We start from the raw sequence: 25,247 nt of genomic DNA, 5'->3' as shown, positions 1-25,247 counted from the left end.
TGCTTTCCGCAACCACCGCGATCCCGCGATCTTAACTAGGTCGTCGCTCCATCTTGTTGGAGACCAACCGACAGCTCGTCTCCCGGTCCGCGGACGCCATTCGAGAACCTTCTGACCCCATCGCCCATCAGTCCTGCGAGCAATGTCCCCGCCCACTGCCACTTCAGTTTCGCAATTCTTGAGGTTACTTACCTTAAACAAGTGGTTTAAGTAATGTAGGTACCTTTATTTAATTATAGTCGTTAGTTGCATTTACATTTTCATATGAACTGTCACAAGTATTGGACTCGAACATTGTATTGTACTTTGATGTATGGATTGTATTGTATGTACTCATTTAACAACCAATGAGATTGAATTTCTTATAAGACATTTCTCGACACAAAAGTAATCTTATACTTATTGTGCAAAGGAGCAGTGCACTTTATTTTCTACATGACAAAACTTTCCTCTAAATTAGCAAACACATCTGTAAATTATTCAAGAAGTTCCTCGAAATTCCCGAACAACGATTCGAATGGTAACTTTTTTGGGAAATTGAACGCGAAAGTTGGACACTTTACAGGTTACCGGTGAAAATGTACCCGGCTACGTTTCGTCTGTGTTGCCAATCCTACAAAAAAAATCTGAAAATTTTCGTTTGTTTCGTTTTTTTTTACTAGGTATGTGAAGGAAATATGATGAATTGGAAAGATAACATTTAGAGGGTCAGGTTCAGACTAAGACATGATTTAGAGAACTACCGACAACCACAACTACCTAATTTTTACCTATTTTTTTTCTTTTACACTGAGCCACATCACTTCTTCCTTGTTTATTGTTTTACATTTTTTGTTTTTCTTCGTCTGACTGGGGTAAAGGCACTGGCTCATGCGTACATATTTAACGTTTGGGCTCCACAGATAACCAGCGTTACTACACGTAATGCACAAGTATCTCAAAGTTTGTCAATTGTGTTTTGTTTCTTTTCTTTTGTACAATAAAGAGTTTACATACATACATACATTCATAATGTGTGGAGACCCCATGCATGCTGAGTAGAGACCCTTTTTGGTATCCTGTCGTGACACCATGTAACTTAGTTTTAGTGCTAGTTTTAGTCTCATTACTGTATAGTGGTGGTACTTATGGAGCCAAAATAAATTTCTCTTTCTTTCTTTCTTTCTAATGACTAACAAATGACAATCATTTTCTCGGATCCCGACCACAGAATCTGTTTAGCTTGCCTCGCATACCAACACTAGTGTTTCGTAGGGTGCTATAATACCAATCTTTAATAAACTTTGCGTGTCAATGAACAATATTGATTATTACCTCTTTTGTTTCGTTCTCATCTGCACGTTGAACACCAACGCGGTCAATGTTGTCGTCGATGAACTCGCAAGTGTGTGTGTCTGCGGGGTTTACAGTTACAGTTAGGCGGTTGATAGTTACGCCGTTGTCCGATAAATCTGAAAATCACCTGGCAACACTAAGCTCCCGTGTCCCATAATTTGTCAGTTCACACCCGAGTTGTCGGAGTTAGATTTGTTTTAGAACATTTCGAAGGGATAGATATACATATGTACAAGTACATATATGATATGGTTGTTTCACGTTTGAGCTGACGAATAGAGGGTGTATAATTCGTACTTATATATGCGGTGAAATATGTTTCGCAACTCGACACATTGCATCAGGCCTATTGACATAGAATTATCTACATATAGCATTGCTAATTTAATATATAAAAAGCATCTGAGAGACCGAGTGAAGGGTGCGCATTTTTTCGCATAACAATTTAAGTCCTATTATCGGAAGTCCGAAAATGTTTCTCATACCATTTTACATCATAACGATCACTCTTCATATTTGTTTTAATACTGACGATCGAAAAACTCAGAGGTGCGAGCCGGGGTTTGAACCCACGACCCTCTGCTTGAGAGGCGATAGGTCAAACTACTAGGCCACCACGGCTTTCGACGATCGAAACTCTTAGTCGTCGGAATTCATAATATCACTAATCATACACCTTGTTCATACTATAAGTGTTATTTATCCGCATTATTGACGCGCAGGGACTTGAAAAATTTTCAATGGTGCGAAATTATGTATTTAAGGAAGGACTCCGTTATGTACGACGACGAGCGAAGCGAGGAGGGGTTTTAGGTAAAACTGTGACCTTAGAGCGCGCGAGCCGAGCGAGCGAAGCGCCAGGACCGAACATATTTTTCAACTAACACTAATGTAATATAAATAATTAACGATATAAGTAAATCTTATTTTGAATAGGTAGTTGCCGTTATGAAAAACAATATTATGAGTTCAAATGTTTTCTTATTAATAAGAAAATTATGATATTTGTCTGTTATGAAGGAAAATTTTCTGAAAAACAACATTATGAGTTGAGATGTGTTCTTAGTCACATTAAGATCCGATGTAAGTAATAAAAAATTATGAACAAAAAAAGTATGAGGAAAAAAAAAATATAAAGAGTGTTTATTATGAACACAAATGGGTAGTAAAATAAAAAATAGGAATAAGAATTTTATGAGGGTCAATATGGACCCCCGAGTGAAGCTCCTTTTTCCGAGAAAATCCTTTATATGGTTCCGTAACTCATGAGGAAAAACGGAACCCTCATAAGATCACTTCGTTGTCAAAATACCATAAACGGGACTTATCGCGCTATTTTTACACCACCACTCACTTCACACACTCACTCATCACTCCCATCACTTCACATCACTTCGTTGTCCGTCTATCCGTTTGTCTCTCTATCCGTCTGTCAAGGCCCTTTTTGAATGCGTCGAGGTATCAAGCCATCAAATACTCATGGCTACCCTTTGAACAGTGAAAAAATCAAACTGAACTCAACTCAAAAAAAAGATATAGTCAGTCCTTAAAAATATATTTCTGTACAATTACCGTAATCGAAATTATGATACTTACCTGTAATTAGGGATCCTAAACTTCATCATCATCATCCACTCATGTTCTATGTGCCACTGCTGGACATTAGGCATCATCATCAGCCTATGTTCGTCCACTGCCATACATGGCACGCCACTGAGCCTCCAAACTTCCAAAACTTAACATTTTAAATATGAGTACCTACCATCCTTGAAAAATAGTAATAAAAGTACACCAGAAAAATCATGAAAACTTTGGTAACTTGCTTAATGAAGGATCATTGTCATAATATGGTAAGTATCATTTATGATGTGACATTCTATTTGACTGTGCGAACCGGACCTTATACATAGAACTATAACGTGAAGTCACATTAAACGGAACTGGTCCACGGAATTCACAACTAACATAATCGTTGCAACAGCAATCCAATTAAGTCTGGCAGCTTCAATCTCTATACTCTGGAAACTGCTACGCTATTTGAATCGTATTGCAAAAGTTTAATCCGTGCATATCAAGAGCAGATTGTTGTTGCTTAGTGACTACTTACTATAGCCGAAACGTAGAGAAAGACAGCTACAGAGTAGTTCAAAGTGATCCGGTCCAGTTCCAGAATAATCCCCTTCAATGGTTTTTCGTGCCTTTCGGCTTTGCTTACCAAAGATTAGGCGTTGCTTAGTCAAAATCTGTTTGTTTGGATTTTTAATCACTTTTAAGTAATTGAGGGTAGCCCGACTTTTGAAAGGGCTACCTCATGAAGGGATTTCCCTTACAACGTATCTACGCAAAATTATACTTACAGGTAGATTGAAAAATAATAACAATTTATTAAGTCAGTTAAAAGATTCAAACATGAGATGTCAGATAACTACCCATTATTTGCCATCTCTTAAAAACTTAGCCTAAAAATATTCAGTTAAGAAGATCCTCACTCGTAGGTATGCCTGAAGAGTGTATGATTTCATTTACATATAGTTTAAAATTGCTAAGAGGCACGGTGAGGGTTACCCATCTCTTCTCAGAAAATACCTTTCCACGTCGAAATGTTGTAGGACAACTAGGTGCCAAAACGTTTAACCTTTAATTCGAAGTTTTCCCGTTTCTTCCCAAGACGTCAATCTGACGCGAATTTAACTTGGCAACTTCTTGTCTTGGGCGCAATAATTACCGAACTGTTTATTAAACTTAGCCAATTAGTCCTTTGTACTTAAGCAACATAACTCAATAAAGTTTTAAGGAATGCCCGCAAGTACTTTTTGGATTGATCTAGATGGGTTCTAGTGTATTTTGTTGGTTTGGTGTTATTTAAATTTTTTGCTTTGTTATAAATGAGTTTTATAATTTCACTGATTGCTTTAAGAATGCGCGCGTATAAGGCCCTGGTTTCTCTGGCCGGCGACCGGTGACCGACGCGTGTAGGCGGGTAGGTCGACACCGCCGGTGACGTTTCAGAGAAACCACTCTCAAACATTCCCGAACAATACATTCGAACGTCGTCGGTCGCGACACGCGTCAGTCATCGGTCGCTGGCGACGGTGGTCAGAGAAACCAAGGCCTAAGGCGTGCGTGTGCGTATGGAGTGGACAGCAGGGCTACTACGAAACTCACAACTCGAAGTTCGTGTTGTGCGGTCCCTCTGAAACTTATACTATTTAATACGAGAGCGAGAGGGACGGTACGGTACGAACTTCGAGTTTCGAGTTTCGTAGTAGCCCTGCTGATTGTATGAGCCTCAAAGTGTCTCACGATCGCGCGATTCATTAAACGCAAGTGTACTCGCCCGTAAATCGCGTAGCCTGGACGAGCTTTTTTTATCCATTTCGCGCGTTTTTCGTATGTCTGTCTATCAAGACTCTACTTTTCAGGAACCCCTAAAAGTAGCATCTATGTTACAAGTTTATTCAAGTGAATAGTCCTTGGTTTAGGCTTACATTTGTGTACTAAATTTCAACTCAATCGGTCCAGTAGTATCCTAATAAATCGGCTGTGACACACACGACACGAGTGATCCTATACATAAGAGTTCTGAATTTTCCTTTATGGTACGGTATTCTAAAAAACCTACCTAGACCGACATAAGTATATAGTAGCTCTCGTTGACATTTAATTTAGTAAGAAATGAAATAAAGCGAAAATGGCTTATCTGTAAGAAAGTCCTGATTTGTATTGAAATATCATGAAATACAAAGTTATTTATTGCTTGCTTTTCTTTAGATGTTTTTTCTAGGATCCTTCAGAGTACGAGTCCAACTCGCACTTGGCTATTTTTTTACTGAATAATACCACAAAAGTTAAACGAAGTTAAACTAAAACGTTGTTATTTATATGAGGAGTCTACTCGTGACCACGGCTACTGTAATGTAGTCGAAACGTGGAGGTAAATATTACTCGTTGTTCAGCATGTTAAAGTCCCGATTGAGTTAGTAAATATGAGTGAAAAAAAATAAACATGTTTTATTAAAAGCAAAAACAAGTTACAAATAGGGGTTTCGTTTCTTCCACACCATGCTAAGCCTGTCACGTGAAAACCTGATTCGGGGTACAAACAGTTGATTTAATTAAATCACTAAGTCTTAACAAAATGGGCGAAATAAAAAGTAGACAGCTAAATGAACAATATTGCAATTGCAATATTGTAATATGTTTTGTTATTTTGTTGTAGAGACAGTCAAGTAAATCAAGGCAAACAAACTGAGGACGATACTTTACGAGTACCTCGTCACTTTTACCAATAAATGGTTTAGATTAGATATAGTGTAAAGCACGTTATTTGTACTCGCCAAATTACCGATTTCAAGACACGTGCCAATTTATCGAAAGGAATAAAGAACGCATGACCAATTTGCACTGAGAGAATTTTCTGTCTAAATCCCGATTCAATTTTCTTGACGAAAGGAGAAAATTATATTCCCTCGAGGTGAGATAAGAAAGTTGGATGGGGACGAAAATTAGGGAATATGGGGGAAATGTGGGGAAAATCTCATGTTGGGGGGAATCAACCGCGGCCGAAAAGGCTTAGATCCATCGGGACGGTCTTGTTTTTTCGTTCATGAAAATATCTCAATGAAAAGAAGAGGCATCAATATTGTTCAGCGAACGTCAATATATTTACTTGACTTTGTGTTTAAGGTTTATTTCAGTCGTAGTACGGGATCTCAAGGCACTTGTAAAATTTTATTCGATGAATTATAATTATAATATAACTATAGTATCGTATTTTTATTGGATTTGTAAAGCAATATCTCGTCATAGTTTTTGACGACAGAGGCTCCTTGATTGATAAGTTATTTTATACCAAAGTACTATTCTCCAAAAAAGTTGGTATAAACATTTTCCAAACCATTGCAAGGTCCAAATGCCTTTGTATTTCTCCCTATAAAAATATTTATTCAAGTTCGTTGAAACTGATAGAGTTTTAAAACATGTGTTTTTGAGTTTTAGTCGTTACAAACTTACTTGACTTACACTAAAGTTTCACGCGCAATAAGTTCGGTAATTTCGATGGCTCTGTTAACGGCGTGGTGTTTCAGCAGTATAGTTTTTATTGCCAAACTCGAGGTCTAGGGTTCAAATATTAGGACAGATGTGACTGAGTTTTATTTTATTTTTATTTGTGCATTTATTTAGTTCACGTTTTACTTTTAAAGTTTGTTTGTTTGTTTATACTCTTTATTGTACAAAAAGGAAAAACAAAAAGGTTACATAAATAAAAGTAGTGTTAAGTACAAAGGCGGACTTATCCCTGCAGGGATCTCTGCCAGTCAACCTTTGAGTGGTAGAGGAGCAATCAAAAAAACAAGGATCGACAATATGCATAAAGTTTATTTAAATATGCATAATCTTCTCCAAAAAAACACGATTTAACAAAACAAAGGACTCTAAGCAAAGCTCGATGGCCCAGGTACTAATTATACTTATTTAAATACCTACTTAGTAAAGACATTTGCGCATTTGTCGTTCCAACTTATATAGGAAGTAAAAATCATCATCACGGGGTCATTCGGGTAACCGCGATGTTGTGGCTTATTCATAATATAATAATTTAATTTTTTTTATTTGACTTCTAATTAAGAAAATTCAACACAAACGTTTTTTTAACATCGAATGGGAACCAGTGGTAGTACTACATTAATAGAAGCTCGTGGTAGCGCAGCTCGTCTGTTCGAATCTGTACCACTATGCAAAAAGCAAATATGTCTCCTTGTTTAATAGTTTATAATAAAAAGTATAACTACAGTGATAATATTTTATTGAAAGAAAACCTGCGCCCAATATTATATAAAAAAATAGTTTTTAATTGTTTTTATGGACTAACGTCTGGAATAAATATATAATTTCATTTTCATTTTAATTTTTCAAAAATCAAGAACTACCGAATCAGTTAAAAAAATAAATTGCAGACCCAGACGGCGTTACATTCAATGGCCACTTACTCATATTTTGTAGAAAATACATGAGTACAATACCTGGTATACGCATGTGCTACTAATGTACGCCTCCTGTACAGCCGGATTTCAGGCTATAAGACGTTTATTGTGCCTCTTCAAATATTCGCTGACATGTTTGTCTTTGTTTATCATATACTCTTGCGGCAAACAGACAATTTGATATGAAATACATTTACAAACGACTTCAAAATTAGAATGTTGACAATTCGTTTTACCTGGTACCTAAGTATACCTAATTTTTTTTTTGTTTCAGTCACCTTCAGGGCCAAAGACACTAAGCCCTTGCTTTTATTTATTTTTTTTATATTATATTTAGGTTAGAAACAAAATATTGATGTCATATACAATTATGGAGAAATCCAATCAGGTGTACGGAAATGAAAAAGTTTGAGAAAAGTAGTAGTAGTCGTACACGCCCAGTACAGGGTTCCGTAGCCATTACGAAAAAATCATATAATATTTTTCTAAGGATTTCGTATTGTGTTCTGAATCTTCCAAGTTTAGGTATATTTTATGCCTTAGGCTGCTATTTACTCTTAAACTACTAATAATTCTCAAGCAATCTTAGCCGCTATAATTTTCCTTGTAAATTTGATATATTTACTACCATTCTGATTTTTTTTCAATTTTTTCCACCCAACAGTTTAGATTTTAGGCTCTTTATTTTTACGCTCGACTTCGATGAAAATTTGCATTTTAAAGTTGAATATTTCTCAAACAGATCACTGAATTGAAAAATTGTTTTAACAACCCCCCATTGGTTTTAAAAGACCTATCCAACGATACCCCACAATATAGGGTTAGTCGAGAAAAAACATCAGCCTCACTTTACGTCTATGGGAGGTACCTACCCTAAAAAAACTTTTTTTACTTTTTTTATTGTACCACATTGTCGGCGTGACTGATATGAATATATTCAAGTCAAATTACAGCTTTCTAGTACTAACGGTCTCTGAGCTTACCCGCGGACAGACCGACGGACAGACATGGCGAAACTATAAGGGTTCCTAATTGACTACGGAACCCTAAAAACAGAGAAGAAAAGAGATAGGTTATTATTTCGATAAGTTTATATTTAAAAAAAGGTAGAAGAAAAGAGAAGAAGAGAGGAAATCCAAGGTTTAGTTAAACAAAACACCGACAAGAGTGTAACACTTAAATTGTAAGAAAAGATACTTTTATGCCAAACACTTAACACTTTCTACGATTATTTTAATTGAATTGGTAAATAAGACTTATTAGAAGGCTTCCATTGACAGTTAACGGTGACGAAAGTTCGTTTATCTGTAGATTCGCTTATTCATATTCATTTTGTAAATAATCCCGTACTTAGGAATAATATCTTGATGCTCCAGAGGCTCTTGATTAACGCGACTTCGACTCTGCTAAGGTGTTTTATTTGTCCCGCGATAGGAATAAATTAATTCCCTGCAAAACTGAATGACTGGCCAAGAACAAAGGAGATGCCAGTGAAATACGTATTCAATGAGACTCGGTTGCCCTACTTTGATCCAATTTATAACACTGACAAAACCAATCAATTCACCGTCAAGTATCTCGAAGTTCTGTTTATTTATTCTTTCTTGATTTTTTTAACCCCCTTCACTAAAAACGGTGCGTGCGTGCGTGCGTGTAAAACATTAAAAAAATACAACCGAATTGATAACCTCCTCCTTTTTTTGAAGTCGGTTAAAAAGAAGGACGGAACCAAGAAAAGAAATATTTTAAATGGACGTCCTAAAACTGTACTCGTTAGTCTGTTGCCTGCAGCGTCGTGTGCTAGCTAGCCGAACTTTGTATGGTCCTGGGATAAAAAGCAGGTTAAATCAATAGGGCATATTAGGCAAAGCTCTGCATAGGGGGCGACACTAGCACAAACCGTAAAGAAACCGCAACCGCCATGACAACGTCAGTTCTCTTTATAGTTTGTATGACGGACCATGACCAAAAATTATTAATACCTATAGAAATTACGATATATTTATGAGTAACAAAATAAATGATATTTACATCGATAGTAGCGATAGCGCTATATTTCAAAAAAAAAATTGAAATAATATTTATGATATTACGGCATCCTACGGACATTTAAGATACTCAAAAAAAAACCATAAACATATGGTATGTGCTAGTGCTGCAGTCTGACGGGATAAAATTACAGTAATATTCCCTATTGGAACACTGAAGCGTTCCACTATTAATAATAGAACTATTGAAATTAATAGAGTAAGCCATGAGTAAGCACTTTCAAAGATTACTCCTAAGTCATCATCATCATATATCAGTCGTAGGATGTCCACTGTTGGACATACGCCTCCTTCATACCCAGACTCCCACGTACAATCAAACAATAAATCAAAATTTTATAATTTAAAATATAATAATATATATTGTGAAATAATTTAAATCCTATTAAATAAAATAAACCTGGATAACTCACGTCTTAAAACGAGTTTAATCGAGTTTGTGCGCGTTTTGCAGAGACCACCGTACCGCATGCTCGTAGATGAAGGGTTTAGTCCGAAACATGTCGAACTAGTCTCGATTTAAGGACGTGAGTTATCCGTGTTTACTTCATTAATTATGAGGTGAGTCCCACGGTATTTTTATGTTAATTTTTTTAATCCTAAGTATATGTTTAAATGAGATGGTTAACATGTCCTTAAATGTCATATCTGGAACCGTATAAATCAGCCGCTTAATTTACGACAAAGTATACGAGTAAGTTACCAAAACAGTGGAAGATCAAAAGCCGAATCGGAAATGGAGTTCGTCGTTAATTTCTCTGCGGCATGGAACTGCTTTAGTTAAGGATTTACTTACTGATCTTCTTTATATTAGGATCATGGAAAAATACCATTATTTTTTCCTTTTAAACTGACTTCAAAAGAAAAGAGATTATATGTTTGGATTGTATCTCTTTTTGTGTGTGTATGTGTGTGCATTGATCTCTTCCGAGATTTCTAGGCGGTTTTGCTTAGTTAAGTTTTCTTAGATACTGTCACACATTTTTTTAAATATAATCCAATTATTAACAAACAAATATAATAATCACATTTAAAACCCTTATATAAAGTGACACATACAGTCGCGATTACATCTTTAAAAAGTCACCAGAAAGTTAAGAATGCCAAACATTGTTGAAAAGCGGTAAGTAGCGAGGTTTTGAATTCGGAACGAAAAAGAGTCCAGTAGGTACAGTCGAATTCATAAACTTGTGAGCAAAATTTTGATCAAAAATATCTGAACTCGCTTCTACGCCGTTAACAATAGAGTCGTGTTCAGATATTTTTAATCAAATTTTTGCTCACAAGTTTATGAACTCGAATGTACAATACAAATATCATACTCATAAAATGCATAGTAATTTGAACTTAGAACTTCTTGTAAAATATGTCATATTTATTTTTTAATACTGCAAAAAGCGTCATCTTTGGGTCATTAAAAAGGTTGAACAATAAACGTATAATTTATTAGAAATGTTACCTTTAAATATGATTTTGTTAAGATTTCTATGACATAAACAAAAATAGATTTGTTACAAATTCATTCAATTTTACAAATATTTATTAGAGGCAGTATACGGAATTCTGTTATAAAAAAAAAACAAGAGAAGCGGCTTTCGTGCAACCAGGTTGCATACTTCAATAAAAGATCGGGAAAATTTACATTTTTGAAATATTTCGTTGTCATGTAATTTATTAGGTATCGATATATTTTTAATACCATAAATTTAATTAAAGATTGTAATCAACACATTTGACCCTATCTCTAGCTTTTTTCGTGTTGAAGTGAAAGTGACAGATCAAAGTGAAGTTCGAATATTTGGAATTTAGTGAGTAGACCCAACACTGTAGTCAGCATTTGAAAAAAATAATTAAAAAGTTACTTTGTCTCACGGAGTGAGCAAAATGATTTTGCTCACTGATTTATCATAGCAAAACCTGCCTGTTTTAGGTGCTGAGGTGAAAAACATATTACTGCATACTTTGAGGGCCAGATTTTTTGCCGCTCAGTATAGGTAGATTATTATAATATCTTTCACCTATGATGAGTTCTGTGACGTTTCGAGTTTGACAGTTTTAGAGATGTATCATTTATCGAGTGAACTATCGATTTTTCTAAGAGTTATTAGTGCCTATTTTTGGAGAAGTTGCATTATATTTAAAAAAATAATATTGGTCCAGTTTTCTGCCCACCAGGCCGCCGTTTTCTCGTTCTCGCTCAAAATAATCCCTCACACGAATTACAAACTCCCGACTGGGAGTTCAAAACAGTATTTTTAGACCGTTTCAGCATTCTGCCAAAAACTAAAAACAAAAACAGTAACAAAAGTCAACAACAATAATAACAGAAATTAACAATAACAAAATACAATGCAAAGAAAATACAACGGAAACTCAACTCGTATACAAGGCAGACGCACTCGTACTGACAGTGATACTGACAAGTGACAAGCAAGAGGCACAAGATGGCTGCGGCCGCGTTCCAAATAGCCGCGTTTACAACATCTTGCAAGTTTTGTTTAAAATTTTAAAATAAGAAGAACTATGAATTTGTTCACTGTGATCGAATAATGAACCGTGGCAATTGCCGATAATGTTGTGTCACGTCACGTCACTACTCTGTTCCGTTTCACACATTGCGTCATTTAAAAAAAAAATTGTACCGTTTTCGATGGAGTCTTATTTATTGGACACTGATATTGCTATATATTTTTAAAAAGTACAGTTTTACATTTTTTTTATTATTTTGCTTCATAATAGGAATTATTAAAAAAAATATTTTGCGAACATAGTATGCGTAATTCGGAAAATTTTCAAGTGTCACAGAACTCATCATAGGTGAAAAATACAATAATTAAATAATTTAAGCTGTTGATTAGGTGCTTCCATGGACACTGACTTAGTTTTTCATGAGATCTCACAGCTTTATGTAAAACTGCGTGGCGAGACTTGGCATTTTCTTCACATTTCGTGTTTTTGTTGGGATCTTGTTTTTCCTAGAGAGCAAATGAGTTTCTGTTAAAAAAAACATTTTTAATGCAAGCATTTTTGCTGGCTGTACTTTTTTCGACTGTACTTGCACTGTCATCTAAACTGCATATCCGTACTAAAATCGGACCTACTATTAACCATTGAGGAGTTCCCTCCTGCGGAGACAATCCTGGCAAGACCACCAAGATGTCACTAGCAGATTATTGTATTATCACCAAATTTACCTAAGTATGCCAAATTTAAAGTCAATCTGACTGATGGAAGTGGGTCAAATTTAGCTTCCAAGATTTAACCCAAACAAATAAAATAAATAATAAATAGGGCAAGCTTAAGAAAAGCTTGTAAAAAGGGGCATTAGTCGCTTAACATAAAAAAAAAACAATACAAACTGCAAACATATTAAATCAAACCGCATTAATCTCGAATGGATGGATGAATGCGCTGAAGACGAAAGTCATGGTCGTCTCAAAACAGAATAATCTGAACCCGAGCATTAGTGTGGACGGAAAAAGGTTAGGATTTGGAAATAAAAACACGTATTGAGATCTCCTGTAGTGCCTTTAATAAAATGAGAGAAATAATCTCCAATCGCAATATTAACATTTCCTGAGGAACCGTCTTATTCAATGTTACATTTGGCCTATTGGTCTATACGGATGCGAGGCTTGGACTATAAAGGAAGACCTTAGGAATCGTTTCGAGACTTTTGAAATGTGCCTATACCGGCGCATGCTTCCAATTAGCTCGACTCAGAATGATACTAATGTCGAAGTCTTAAGGCGAGTAGGCCAGGACCGCAAGCTCATGCAGACCATCAAACACAGGAAAGTTTCCTACTTCGGACATGGTTTCCGTCACGAGAAATACGACTTAGAAACTGCAACTTATTATGATGGGCAAAGTTGCTGGTAAACGCGGTGTTGGCCGAAGAAAAAAGTTTTGGTTGAGAAACATTCGAGAGTGGGCCGGAGTCCCGAGTGGTGCTGAGCTTGTTCCACGTCGCGAAGGACAAGAACAAAATATATTCTGAGTTGATGGCCAACCTTCAGTAATGAAGGCTATCGCGTATGAATTCGCCACTAGTGGCACTAGTGTAGCGTGAGGTCTCCGAAATGTCAAATCTCATAGTTTTTGGGTGAGCTACGCGGGTTTATTTATAATTAGAATAATTTTGTGAATATTTTGCAATATCTGAAATTAATTATGGCAAATATGCGTTCCGGGGCAATGAATGTCTGTGTTTTGAGACAGTTTTGTCTTTCGGAAACCTTTGCCTCCCTTTTTTCGGAACAAAACGGGGACTATGCAACACTATGGCATGCTCGATATTTTTATGGTATGGTTTTAAGATTTACTAAATATGTTTTTAATCTAAACTTTGTTTTCACGCCCGTAATAACAGACTTTACCCATACTTAAAAACCTCACGCAACAGTGCGCCACCTAGTGAGACAAAAAACGATAGCCCTCATTGAAGAGGCACCACAAGAAGAAGATTAATCTCGAAATTAAAAAGTTTAAGCATGTACTCAAAAATATTTTGTTTTGACGAAGCTTGTACATTTTTGAAATAACATTTCTAAATAGCTCGAGGTGTACATCCCGGTAATGAGGATGTAGGAAAATGAAACGGGAAAGGTCGCAACGGATGGGATGAGTGGGAAGGAAGTCATCGTGCCGGCATTATTTGTTATTAGAACTTTCACCAACTCCTACTCGCCTAGTGCTATGTACAACCCGGTTCGAATTAGGTCTTACTTATCAATAAACCAACTTGTTTTTGCAAGTTCTTAAATAATTTGAAAAGATATATAATTATTTTGCTGTCGTGTGAGTAGCAAATGTAATACCGCGATCGCCGGGTACCGCAATAAAATATTTATCGTAGGATTTTGTTCACACTATGTACCTTTACTACGTCAACTACAATTATGTCTTAAGTAACCTTCTCATAACCACATATCATATCATATTTTGAAGTGTCCATGCCCAAACTTCTTCAGTGTTCGCGCCAAAATGAGGCTTTTTACTAGGTACACAAAGGGGCTGTTTCACCACCCATTGATTAATTTTAACTGACGGATACGAGCGTCTCTGTTTGTTTTGTTTGAATAGACGGAGACGGCACCACATGTCCGACAGCTAAAATTAATGAATGGGTGGTGAACAAGCTCTTAGAAAATAGGTACATAAGTTCATACAGTTAAACCACTATTTCTGGTATTTTTGTAGTGTTGTTTTTGTGAACCTCATGCAACCTTATGAAGCTAATAACTTCAGTTTTTTTTTTGTGTCCAACATTAAAAAAACACGCCATAAAGACCGGACGTTTCATTTTACTTCACACACTTTTAATTAAATAAACTTTATTTTATTTTATCGCCGCGTAAGTTGGCTTAAGCTGAAAATTATTGCCAGTACTCCCATAAAGTTTACAATCCAGCTACAAAGAAAGAGAAGACTCCACCAAGAGACCTTTATTAGAAAAGTTTCGTATCCAATATAAGCCGAAAGACAACAAATCCATTATTGCATTGCTTACCTGTAGCCGCAAGGAGACTGAGTGGTGTATCCACTGGTTATGATACACAACATCATATCCAAAATAATAACAAAACAAATATAACAACAACCTGAAAAATAAGTAACATCAATAGTGCCTCATATATTAAATAGATATTTCATTGTAGTATTGTAAAACTCTTTATTGTACATAAAAAACATATGAAAATAACAGAACAAAGGATAATAAGATGTACAAAGGCGAAAGAGGCGAAAGGTGTGATCAGGCTCTAAATATCGCATGTGCTTCGATTACGATTCTGTTTTTTTATCCAATAGATAGGCAATCTAAGAGATGACTTCAAAATAGATTGTTAAATCACTTTTTGACTCTACTTACGCTATATCTGGTTATTTGGCGACAAGACAACGATTAAGGTTTTTGTTAATATAATCATCTAGTATCATTTCTTCTCGAATAATATCATTAATTCTAAATTTATAGATTCAAGACTTTTATTAGCGATTTAAGTGTAGGTATATTTCGGAATTGTTGGTGACTAAACGGGCTACATAGGAAAAAGTTGCTGCATGAGATGAAATTAAAAGAAAATAGCAGAAATTTACCGTAGCGTGGCTTGGGGTAAAGAACAAGACAGCGGAAACTTTTGTAAATAGTTTTAGTTTGGATCTAGGTAGTAAAAGTATCGCATTGAAAATCAACATAACGGCATCCGCACTTTCATGCTGAGTGTGGCGCTAATTCGCGCTTATCGGCACATCTTGCAAGATATTTGATATATCGCTCTCGAGGAAGAATAAAAGATTCTCTACCCCGCGGCAATTTCGAATAATTTATTCTTAATGGGCCTCTGTGATCGCCATGGATTATGTTTGCCAAGATTCAAGACCCAAACTACTCCCTATTATTATTTAGCTGTGCGTCAATGTTGCTCTTACATAGTTGTAAAATTAGATGACTTAACTAGGTACACACAGTTTTTGTTTCGTACGAAAAATGCCGATTAAAAGTAAAAAAATATCTAGGTATTTCTAAATAATTTATTGAATCAGGCGTTACTTTGCGGAGGTCCATATCAATGAACTAAAAGAAATTCCTTGCTCACCCGCGACCTTACGATAGCTAAGCTTATGCAAAATATGCGTGTTCATGCAGTTCCTCCACCTCCACACTGTAAGAACACACACAAATCACACAGACCCATCTATCACCACCACCACACTACACTGACGCGTTTCGAACTCAACCAGAGCTCATCTTCAGAGTGACACAACCGTACACCATGCTACCAGTTGTTAGACTCAAACACCTAACAACTAAGCTAAAACAAACAAACAAACAACTAAACTAAAGTCTAACAACTGGTAGCATGGTGTACGTTTGTGTCACTCTGAAGATGAGCTCTGGTTGAGTTCGAAACGCGTCAGTGTAGTGTGGTGGTGGTGATAGATGGGTTTGTGTGATTTGTGTGTGTTCTTACAGTGTGGAGGTGGAGGAACTGCATGAACACGCATATTTTGCATAAGCTTAGCTATCGTAAGGTCGCGGGTGAGCAAGGAAATTCTTTTAGTTCTAGGTATTTCTGTTTTTCTATAGTTTTAAAATGTTAAATTTCCTGTTGTATTTTTTTTTAATAACGTTAACCTTCTCTTGTTCCAGACGCAAACCATGAAGCAATTAAGTGCGAGTGTTAGTGCCAAAGTGTAGTGCAAATGTGCCAGCATGGGTTGCACGCCAAGCATGCTCCTGGATCACAAGAGCCGGCGTCGAGACAGCAACGGGTCCCAAGAAGCAGCCTTAGCTAAGGTCGCTCCGACGCCGGTGTGCAACAAGGCAGTCCAGGCAGCGCGTGCGCCGCGCGCTTCCCTCGAGTCCGACGGCTTCAGCATACAGTTGTCAAGCAAGAAAGACAGCTATGTGTCGCAAATGGGCAACAACTTTGCCACTCAGTTGCACATTAAGCGAATATCTGGTGAGTCTAATTTTATTAACCAACCTATCTGTTTCATTCTGGCATACCATTGATCGAATCTTTTCGGTGATTTGGAAATTATTTCAACATTCTAGGGGAAGTATCTTAGGTTCAAATGAAAATATAGGTGTTGATGTAAAATCAAATATACTTACTTTTTCCCAAAAAATATTCTTAATTCTCATTGAAAAAAAAAAATGTTAATCAAAGAAAATAATGCTCTAGACAAAGAAAAACATTGATCAAGAGAGAATGAGCTTGTAGAGGGCTTGAAAAGTGTTTGTGATAATTATTTTGTAGTTGTATAAAATATAATTTTATTTATGCAAAAGTGGAGAGGCAGATTCTACATGATTACATAGGTACACTATGCGTTTCACAGACTAATTTAAGTTGTCGTGCAAGTGTAAAACGTCGAATTCTTCGTTTGAACCATTTGCGCTGATTTGCTTTGATGAAATCAAAAGTAGCCTATGATAAGCCCATGATTACTAGTTACCAATGACAATAATAATATTAGCATTTTTATACCAGTTTTTAGTTTACATGTCAAGTCCAAAAAGAAACAAATAAACTTTATCTTGTTGTTAATTAGCGTAATTTATCTATCGTGCATATTTTTTGTTACGATAATGCTTGGAAAATTTCAATTTATGCTTTTTAACCGATTTTGGATCATTGTACTGTATATCAGGAGAAGTATGCGAAACTGACTGCCAACCTTCATTAGTTGGAGAGACACTAAAAGTAGTCTGATTTTTTTCATTTTTTAAATCTTCCTTTTTTTCTTGTTCTACTACAGTAGCTATTATTTTAGTTAGTATATATTTCGTAGTTCTATTTTGACACTTGTCAGGACCAAGCGGACAGTCTTCCAATTTCTGAAATTTTGCCATGCTATCGAGTATTTTCTTCAAATTTTTGATTTGTATTGCCTGTGTCAAGTTGTACTGTTCCCAGTTTGTAATGTTGATCTTCATTGGTGTCTTTATAGTTTTTGTACTATTCTGATTTCTTGCAGAGATCACCACAAGTGTCGAGAGAATGATCTGTTAACGAAAATCAGTATAAGTAAATGGTTATTCTAAATTACAAATAAACATGAACATTATGTTTGAAGATAAATGAAACCGAAAAACTACAGAATACTGTCCATAATTCCATACGTATGTTGCAGAGAACGGCTCTTGTCTAATAATGAAAGAATTATAAATATCTAATAAAAAAAGAACCATAATTCAATTTTATACATTTACATTATAACAATCGGTACAGTAGGCTTTCTTCCATACGATTCCATATTTCAAACTTATTGCATCTGGAGTAACAGTAATTGATGCACGTGAGGTACTTACGATCTTTAATCTCATAGCTCACTCGACTCATTTGCGTGAATCTGCCCAAAGTATACGAGGAGTTGGAATATATATTTGTAAGGCCACAATTGACTATGGGATTTAATAAAGGTTTAATTAACTGTATTGTTAACAGCGGTTATTTGATTACGCTCTTATCGACTACCGATGAGATTCGACACACTGCATACTGTTACTACTCGTACACAATACCATTATTGATTACACAAGAAAAATACGATTTTCTGTACTGTAAAGAAAATTACTCTGGGTTTACACTGCGAAGAAACGAGTTTGTGGAATTTGTACTAGGTACTTTATTAATGAATATTGAATAAGTAACTCACAAAAAATGTTGTTTAAAAAAAAATATAAGTATATTTTTAAAATCATATCTTATTCTTGCAACTTTTCACATGGAAATAAACAAAAGTAATTGTGGCGGTCAAAGTATAATTTTCAAACAATCAAGTCAATTTTGCGCGATAATGAGATCCAAATTTCATTTTTTGCGGTTTGCCCTCATGTGTTCGGTTGGTTTCTGTCTTGTTTAGTAGCGCTTCACATTCTAAAGTTTTGTTTCTTTCTGCTTGTGCCTCGGCTTCTCTCTTTTCTTTTTCTAATGCAGCCGCTATTATTCTAGTAAGTACGTATTTTATTGGTGTATTTCGGCAGTTGCCGTAGCCGAGTGGACAACTTTCCAATTTTTTAAACTTAGTCATACTATCAAGTATTTTCTTCAAGCTTTTGACTTGAAGCTCCTGCTTCAACTGGTAGTATTGCCAGTTTGTGACGTTGATCTTTTTTGGTGGTTTATGAGGTTTATTGGACTTACTACTCTTTGGACTATTGCTCGACGTAGTCACTACAATAGCCACAAGGATAACCTGTTGATAAAATAAATTTGCTGTTGGTTAAAAACCTACTCTTTGGGCTATTGCTCGATGTAGTCACTAAAATAGCCACAAGGATGTTCTATTGATAAAATAAATAATATGCATACCTAATCATAATATTAAAATTTGTGAAATGAAAATTGACTCGCTAAACTTGTTTTGCATTCAATACATCCGTATTGCTAGGACTAATTATTCACTAGTGGAACGTAAAACGTCTTGCAACGAAAATTTCTAATGACCGTATTTCCCTTTACTTACCATATTTAATTTCATTTTTCACTCGACAATTTTTCCGTTCATCTCATAAAAGTACGTGTGTTCACTGGATAGTATCTTTGATTAATCTTAAATTGTCTACATTGTTCACTACGATTACTTGATTAATTCATTACTGTTTTTAATCGATTAACGGCCAGATTTGACACACTTGCATCTATCTATATACATCATACATTATTTAGACCGGTCATCGCTGGATCGGGGTAACCCGCGATGTTCATCTAACCCGGGCTTATTCTTAATTTAATTTAATTTTCATTTCATAGCTTAATTTAATTTTCATTTTATTTATTTGACTTCTAATTAATTATTTTTAATTGTTTTTATGGACTAACGTCTGGAATAAATATATCATTTCATTTCATATTATTTTCAAATTACCTAAATCACGAACTTTATGTATTGAAATCGCAAATTTATCTGACTAATTTCGACAATGAGTTAATACATGATATTGTCCAGCATTAACAGAGCTAGAAAGACTAATTTGGGATCACGTTAAAAAATAAACCCTGTACCTATGTTACGTTAAGTTTGTTTTTATAACTATTAATGGATTCAGAGAAAAATGAGTTATGATATGAATGACAAATACTTTCAACAATTATTACGCAAGCCGATATGGACCTTCTTCGCTCATCTCTGACGGCAATGCAGCCTTAGTGTGGGTCAAATCTTAGAAGTCGAGTTTAATCTACTTTATGTGTTCTGATCAATCAGATTGAAATTTAGTGTTATAAGTTAGGTGGCAGCATAATTTCAGTAAAAAAAATATATATAATAATTTTCACGAGCACATTGAAATTCAAAATGGAAGGTACCGAAACCCAATACTTTTTGTTTGAAGCTTAAATTTACTTGTACGTATTATGATATTGTTCCCGATATTGAGGTATTTTGTTTGCCTCATTATTTTCCAAAGCGCGTGGGCGCTTTTAAGCGTTTTACGAACAGTTTACAAGAGAAGTCTAATTGTTAGGGCCTTAATTATTAAGCCCCTTTCGTACAGTCAAGGGCAAAGATATCGACACGGCCAAGGTTGCAAAAATATGTATACATGACTTTATGCACTTAACATTAAGGCGGTGTTAATGTTAAGTGCATAAAGTCATGTATACATATTTTTGCAACTTTGGCCGTGTCGATATCTTTTCCCTTGACTGTACATTACTTAAACAACTAAGGTTAATTTATCCATGAATATTATATTCATGGATAAATTAATTTAATATTCATAGATAAATTAACCTTAGTTGTTTAAGTAATGTACGAAAGGGGAATTGTTTTACACATCACTAGCTCGAAAAGGCTTCCTTTCTCTTTCGAAATCTGCGTGTTTTTTCCCCGCAATCTAAAAAATAGTACATTACAGTAGAGGCCGGGAAGTAGGGGATTGCCGGCCAGGCAGATATAGGATAGGGATGCGAGGCCGGCAACCCCACGTTCCGGCCGAGGCTTGTATAATGCTTTTCTCAAACATGACATGAAATAAAATAAAAAAACAAGAAATCAAGCATGGCGGGACGCTAGTCTGGTCGCCCTGTTGCGTGCGCGCGTGTCGCGCTGGCTGCTGGCGCGGCGGCTGCGGAGCGGGTGCTGTTGGCGTAGGCCGTGCCGGAGTGCGCGCGTTGAAACAAAAGACGGTCGCATTGCCGGCCAGCGGCCTGCAAAGTTGTATGAAATCTCTTTGCAGGCCGCTAGAATGACCGCGCGCAGGCAGGTGAGCCGCAGCGCCTGCACCGCGATACTCTCGGCTTATTATTTGTAACACAACGTCAATATTTCATGACATGTTTGAGAAAAACGTTTTAAAAAGCCGCAACGGCCTCCTCGCCGCACTACGAGCGACCGGCAAAGGCGGCAACCCGACGCAGCAACCATTTGCTCTGTTTATTGTGCTACTAAGTATGTACAGCCGAGGCAACTAAATCAAGTAGGTACCAGGGTGGAAACTTTGTGCTAAAAATGTCATGTTAATATCTCATACATCTGCCAAAGAAATCATAGCGAAATTGATTATGGAAAGGTTCTACCCTGGTTCTAGCCATGCAACGAACAAAGAAAACAAGAAACAAAAAATCATTTTTTTTTGTTCGTTTTTGCGACATCACAATTTTGAGACAATTTAAGATGTCAACGTGCCTTCGTTACTTGAGCCCGCAGGTATTGCAAGAGACGACGGTAAGAGACCGGATGGCATATTATGGGTCTGATTCCATGGAAGATGGGTCGTGTGCTTGTGTGGGACGCTACTTGCTCTGACACGCTGGCTCCTTCCCAACTCCATAGAACCTGCTACAGAGCCGGTGCAGCATCCGAAGGGGCTGAAAAGGCAAAATTATCCAAATACAGGGGTCTAGGCACCGAATATGACTGCCAGCATCTTCGGGACCTTGCCTAAGGGGTACTCTTTATGTAATTTGTTTTAGTTTTAGGTTCTATTTTTATTTTATGTAAGTTTTTTATTTTATATAGGTAAGGTTTTAAAGTATAGGACAGTTTTATTTAAGATTCAGTTAAGTAATTATACAAATTAGTTATTGAAATTATACAAACCATACGATAATGATGAACACGCTCAAATATAGCTCAAAATGATATTTCGAACTTTTCGTGAGCTAGGCTTGGTCTCATGTTTAAGAGTTAATTAGGTTTGGCAGTTTCGCGTTTGTTCGTATGCTATTGGCGTCCTGCTCGTTAACTTTTTCAGCACAGTCACGTAGAGATACTTTGTCCACTAATTCAGTTGCTTTGGGACTGTATCTACTTCTACCTATTCTATGTCTAGCGACCCTTGGAACGGGTAATTGCTATTTTAGTACACACGTCGACGTAAAGCACTTTGTTCTCAGTGCAGACGAAGGACAGTCTAGACTAAAGGAAGGATTAATATTATTATGGTTTTCGTTATTACCGTTTCGTCAAGTATTATTAAAAGAGATGATGCTCAGGTTTAAATTTTGAATGAAAACTAAACACAGTACCTTACCTAGGTCTATGGCCTCTGAAGAAGAGGTCTTAAACCCGGACTTTTTGAACTTCAGAGTTGAATTAAATTAAGTAAGGGACTTCCATCAGGCGAGGGGAGCGTCTTCACCCTTATCATATGTAGTTAGTGTTCCATTGGCCCGCACGAAGCGGTTTGCTTCGTCTTTCATAATGCGAACTGGTAAGGAATGGAATTCGGTCCCGTCGTCTGTTTTTCCGGATAAATACAATCTAGGGCTCTTAAAGACTAGAGTGAATAGGCTACATCTTTGGCCTCATCTGCACTTAACATCAAGTGAGATAGGAGTCAATCACGGTCGGTTTAATGTAAAAAAAACCGGCCAAGAGCGTGTCGGACACGCTCAAAATAGGGTTCCGTAGCCATTTCGTATTTTATACGGAATCTTCCAAGTTTAGGTATATTTTATACCTTAAGCTGCTATTTAAGAGTAAAACTACTAATAATTCTCAAGCAAACTTAGGCGTTATAGTTTTCCTTGAAAGTTTGATATACTTACTACCATCCTGAATTTTTTCAAATTTTTCCACCCACCGGTTTAGATTTTAGAGGGGGAGGGAAGCTCGATTTTAATGAAAATTTGCACTTTAAAGTTGAATATTTCGCAAACAAATCCCTGGATCGAAAAATCGTCTTAGCAAACCCCTAATGGTTTTAAAATACCAATCCAACGATACCACACACTATAGGGTTGGATGAGAAAAAAACACACCCCACTTTACGTCTATGGGAGGTACCCTAAAAAATTTGTACAATAAATTATAGCTTTCTAGCATTGGTAGTCCCTGAGCAAAGCCACGGACGGACAGACAGACAGACGTGGCGAAACTATAACGGTTCCGTTTTTGCCATTTTGGCTCCGGAACCCAAAAAACGACATTCTCCTGAAGTATTCACGTAATGCAAATAAGATTACATTGAACTAAAGTTCTCAAATGCGTTTTGTAAAAGACACAACAACTTTCCACGCCTTTTGCCAATCAATGCTGGCAGGCGTCTGATTAGTCGTAATACCTACTTTCTGGTAGCATTTTATGAAAAATACATATTTAATTCTAACTAGTATTATAAATTTGTATTTGACTTTTTTGTTTCATTATTGTTTGTTACTTTTTCTTGCTTAAAGTAGGTACTCAACTGATCACTATGCAACTTGGTAAGCAGATTGGAGATAGTTTGAGATCCTGGAAAGATATATATGTTTATCCCGGAAAACTGCATAGTTTGCGCGGGACCCTTTCTGAGTGAACGCCTGTGCCCAGCAGTGGGACGTATGTATATAATTAAAACATAGATCGTACTCGTCAAACAGAACGACATTAGTTCAACGACTTTTAAAAATGACCTCGACTGTACTTACTCCTCATATAAATTGAACTTAACTATAATTCAAATTACGCTCGATAAAACTTAAACAATTATTCAAAAAGAAGCTATATTGATAATTGGTTGCTCTAGAGCAGCAAAGTCCCGCTTTGTGCTGGGTATTTTGTGCGGTTATGATGAAATTAAATTAAAGCATAGTGGGAAGAAAAGGTTTATTATTTTATAGATTTCCCCTAGGGTGTATATATATATAAAAGAGCTCCCATGTTTTATCCCGAGCCTCGCAATTTTCCCAGCCTTCTCACTCACTTTGGCTTGCTTACAGTGGCGTAGCTAGGTAACCAAAGTCCCTATGGGGCAAAAAATAAACTAGGTCCCCAACTTAAGTGTTCCGAATTTGACGTACTCCAGATTTGTCATTTATAGTTTGTAAGTCAGAGTCCGAGGCGCCCCCTGAGCTAGGGGGGCCGGGGGCACTGCCCCGTATAGCCCTCCGGTAGCTTGTCACGGTGTGAGCGACCGTTGATGAGAATGTGTAGAGAAGTAAAACAAGTGCCTTCAAGATCCCTTAGAGGGTTAAGTAGAGCAGGATACAAATGTGTGATGAAACGGGTTATAAAACACTAAATAACTGCACTATGAAACTGTTATGATATTATGATCGAATTGGTGTTGATGTCAAAATAATAAAAATATTTAGCACGTCCTTATAGTACGGCTCCTGATCGTAGAATGAATTTTGACATAAAAACAGTGCTGAATTTGAAAGTACAGTGGATATTCGAAAATTGAAATTTGAATTGAATTTTTAAAACGAACCAAAACATGAAATGAGGAAGAGGTTAACAATCGACAAGGCTTGATCAGCCTTGTTACAAGCTACGCCACAGCTTGCTTAACGAAAATAGTTCCTCCACGCTATATTGCAGATTGCAGATGCAAATCCCAAACCAATTTTTTGTCTTTTATTACTTACTGCTGTAGTACCTACATCCTGAGCATCCTGAAAATACTAATACAATTAAAAACTTTTGTATGATTGTTAAGGGACGGCTCATTATTTTGTTTTCGCAACTTGTTCAAATAATTGGGCATCGATCGAGCTGTTATTTCTGCGAACCGACACTTAATTACTGTTGAGTTAACATGAACATTTTAATTTGAAGTTATTTTATGAGTACGAAACTATTTATCAACTAAGGCTTAGCTCACACCAGGGATCATTGCTTTATGGCAAAATTTAATTATGCTTCGTATGCTTTGGAAGTATACGTAAATTTACGTTTGAGTAGTTCAAAATTTATAGATACGTATGTGTTTATGAAAGTGTAAGTAATGAAGACAAATTCATTCAAAATTTCGAGATTATCATGGGATTATTTTTAGATTACTTACCTACCATATTTTGAATTGGGGGTGCATTTATCTACTAAGGTTCTTTAAGGTGTTTTAGTGTTCGTGTGGTGTCGGGTTAGAATTACACCTCTCCATTTCTTCCGTGGATGTCGTAAGAGGTGACTAAGTATATAGGTTAAGGTATACCGTAGG

At 36.3% G+C, this 25,247-nt stretch overlaps 1 protein-coding gene and 1 long non-coding RNA gene across 2 annotated transcripts in view; one reads left to right on the top strand and one right to left on the bottom strand.

The window, feature by feature from the left end:
* The window catches only part of Pde8 (phosphodiesterase 8), a 314,310-nt gene that overhangs the window by 92,499 nt on the left and 196,564 nt on the right, over positions 1 to 25,247 (top strand). The window contains exon 2 of the mRNA XM_074097326.1: positions 16,521 to 16,833. Coding sequence (XP_073953427.1) covers positions 16,584 to 16,833 — 250 coding nt within the window. The 5' untranslated portion in view covers positions 16,521 to 16,583. The remainder of the gene's footprint in view (positions 1 to 16,520; positions 16,834 to 25,247) is intronic.
* Positions 16,741 to 19,427, bottom strand: LOC141434869 (uncharacterized). Its single transcript, XR_012452102.1, has 3 exons — positions 19,346 to 19,427; positions 18,189 to 19,075; positions 16,741 to 17,882 (listed from the first exon to the last, which is right to left on the bottom strand). It is a non-coding gene; the product is annotated as an uncharacterized lncRNA (long non-coding RNA).

The sequence above is a fragment of the Choristoneura fumiferana genome, chromosome 14, assembly GCF_025370935.1.
Source record: "Choristoneura fumiferana chromosome 14, NRCan_CFum_1, whole genome shotgun sequence".
In the NCBI taxonomy this organism is placed as follows: Eukaryota; Metazoa; Arthropoda; class Insecta; order Lepidoptera; family Tortricidae; genus Choristoneura; species Choristoneura fumiferana.
This window is presented reverse-complemented; position numbering and strand designations above follow the sequence as displayed.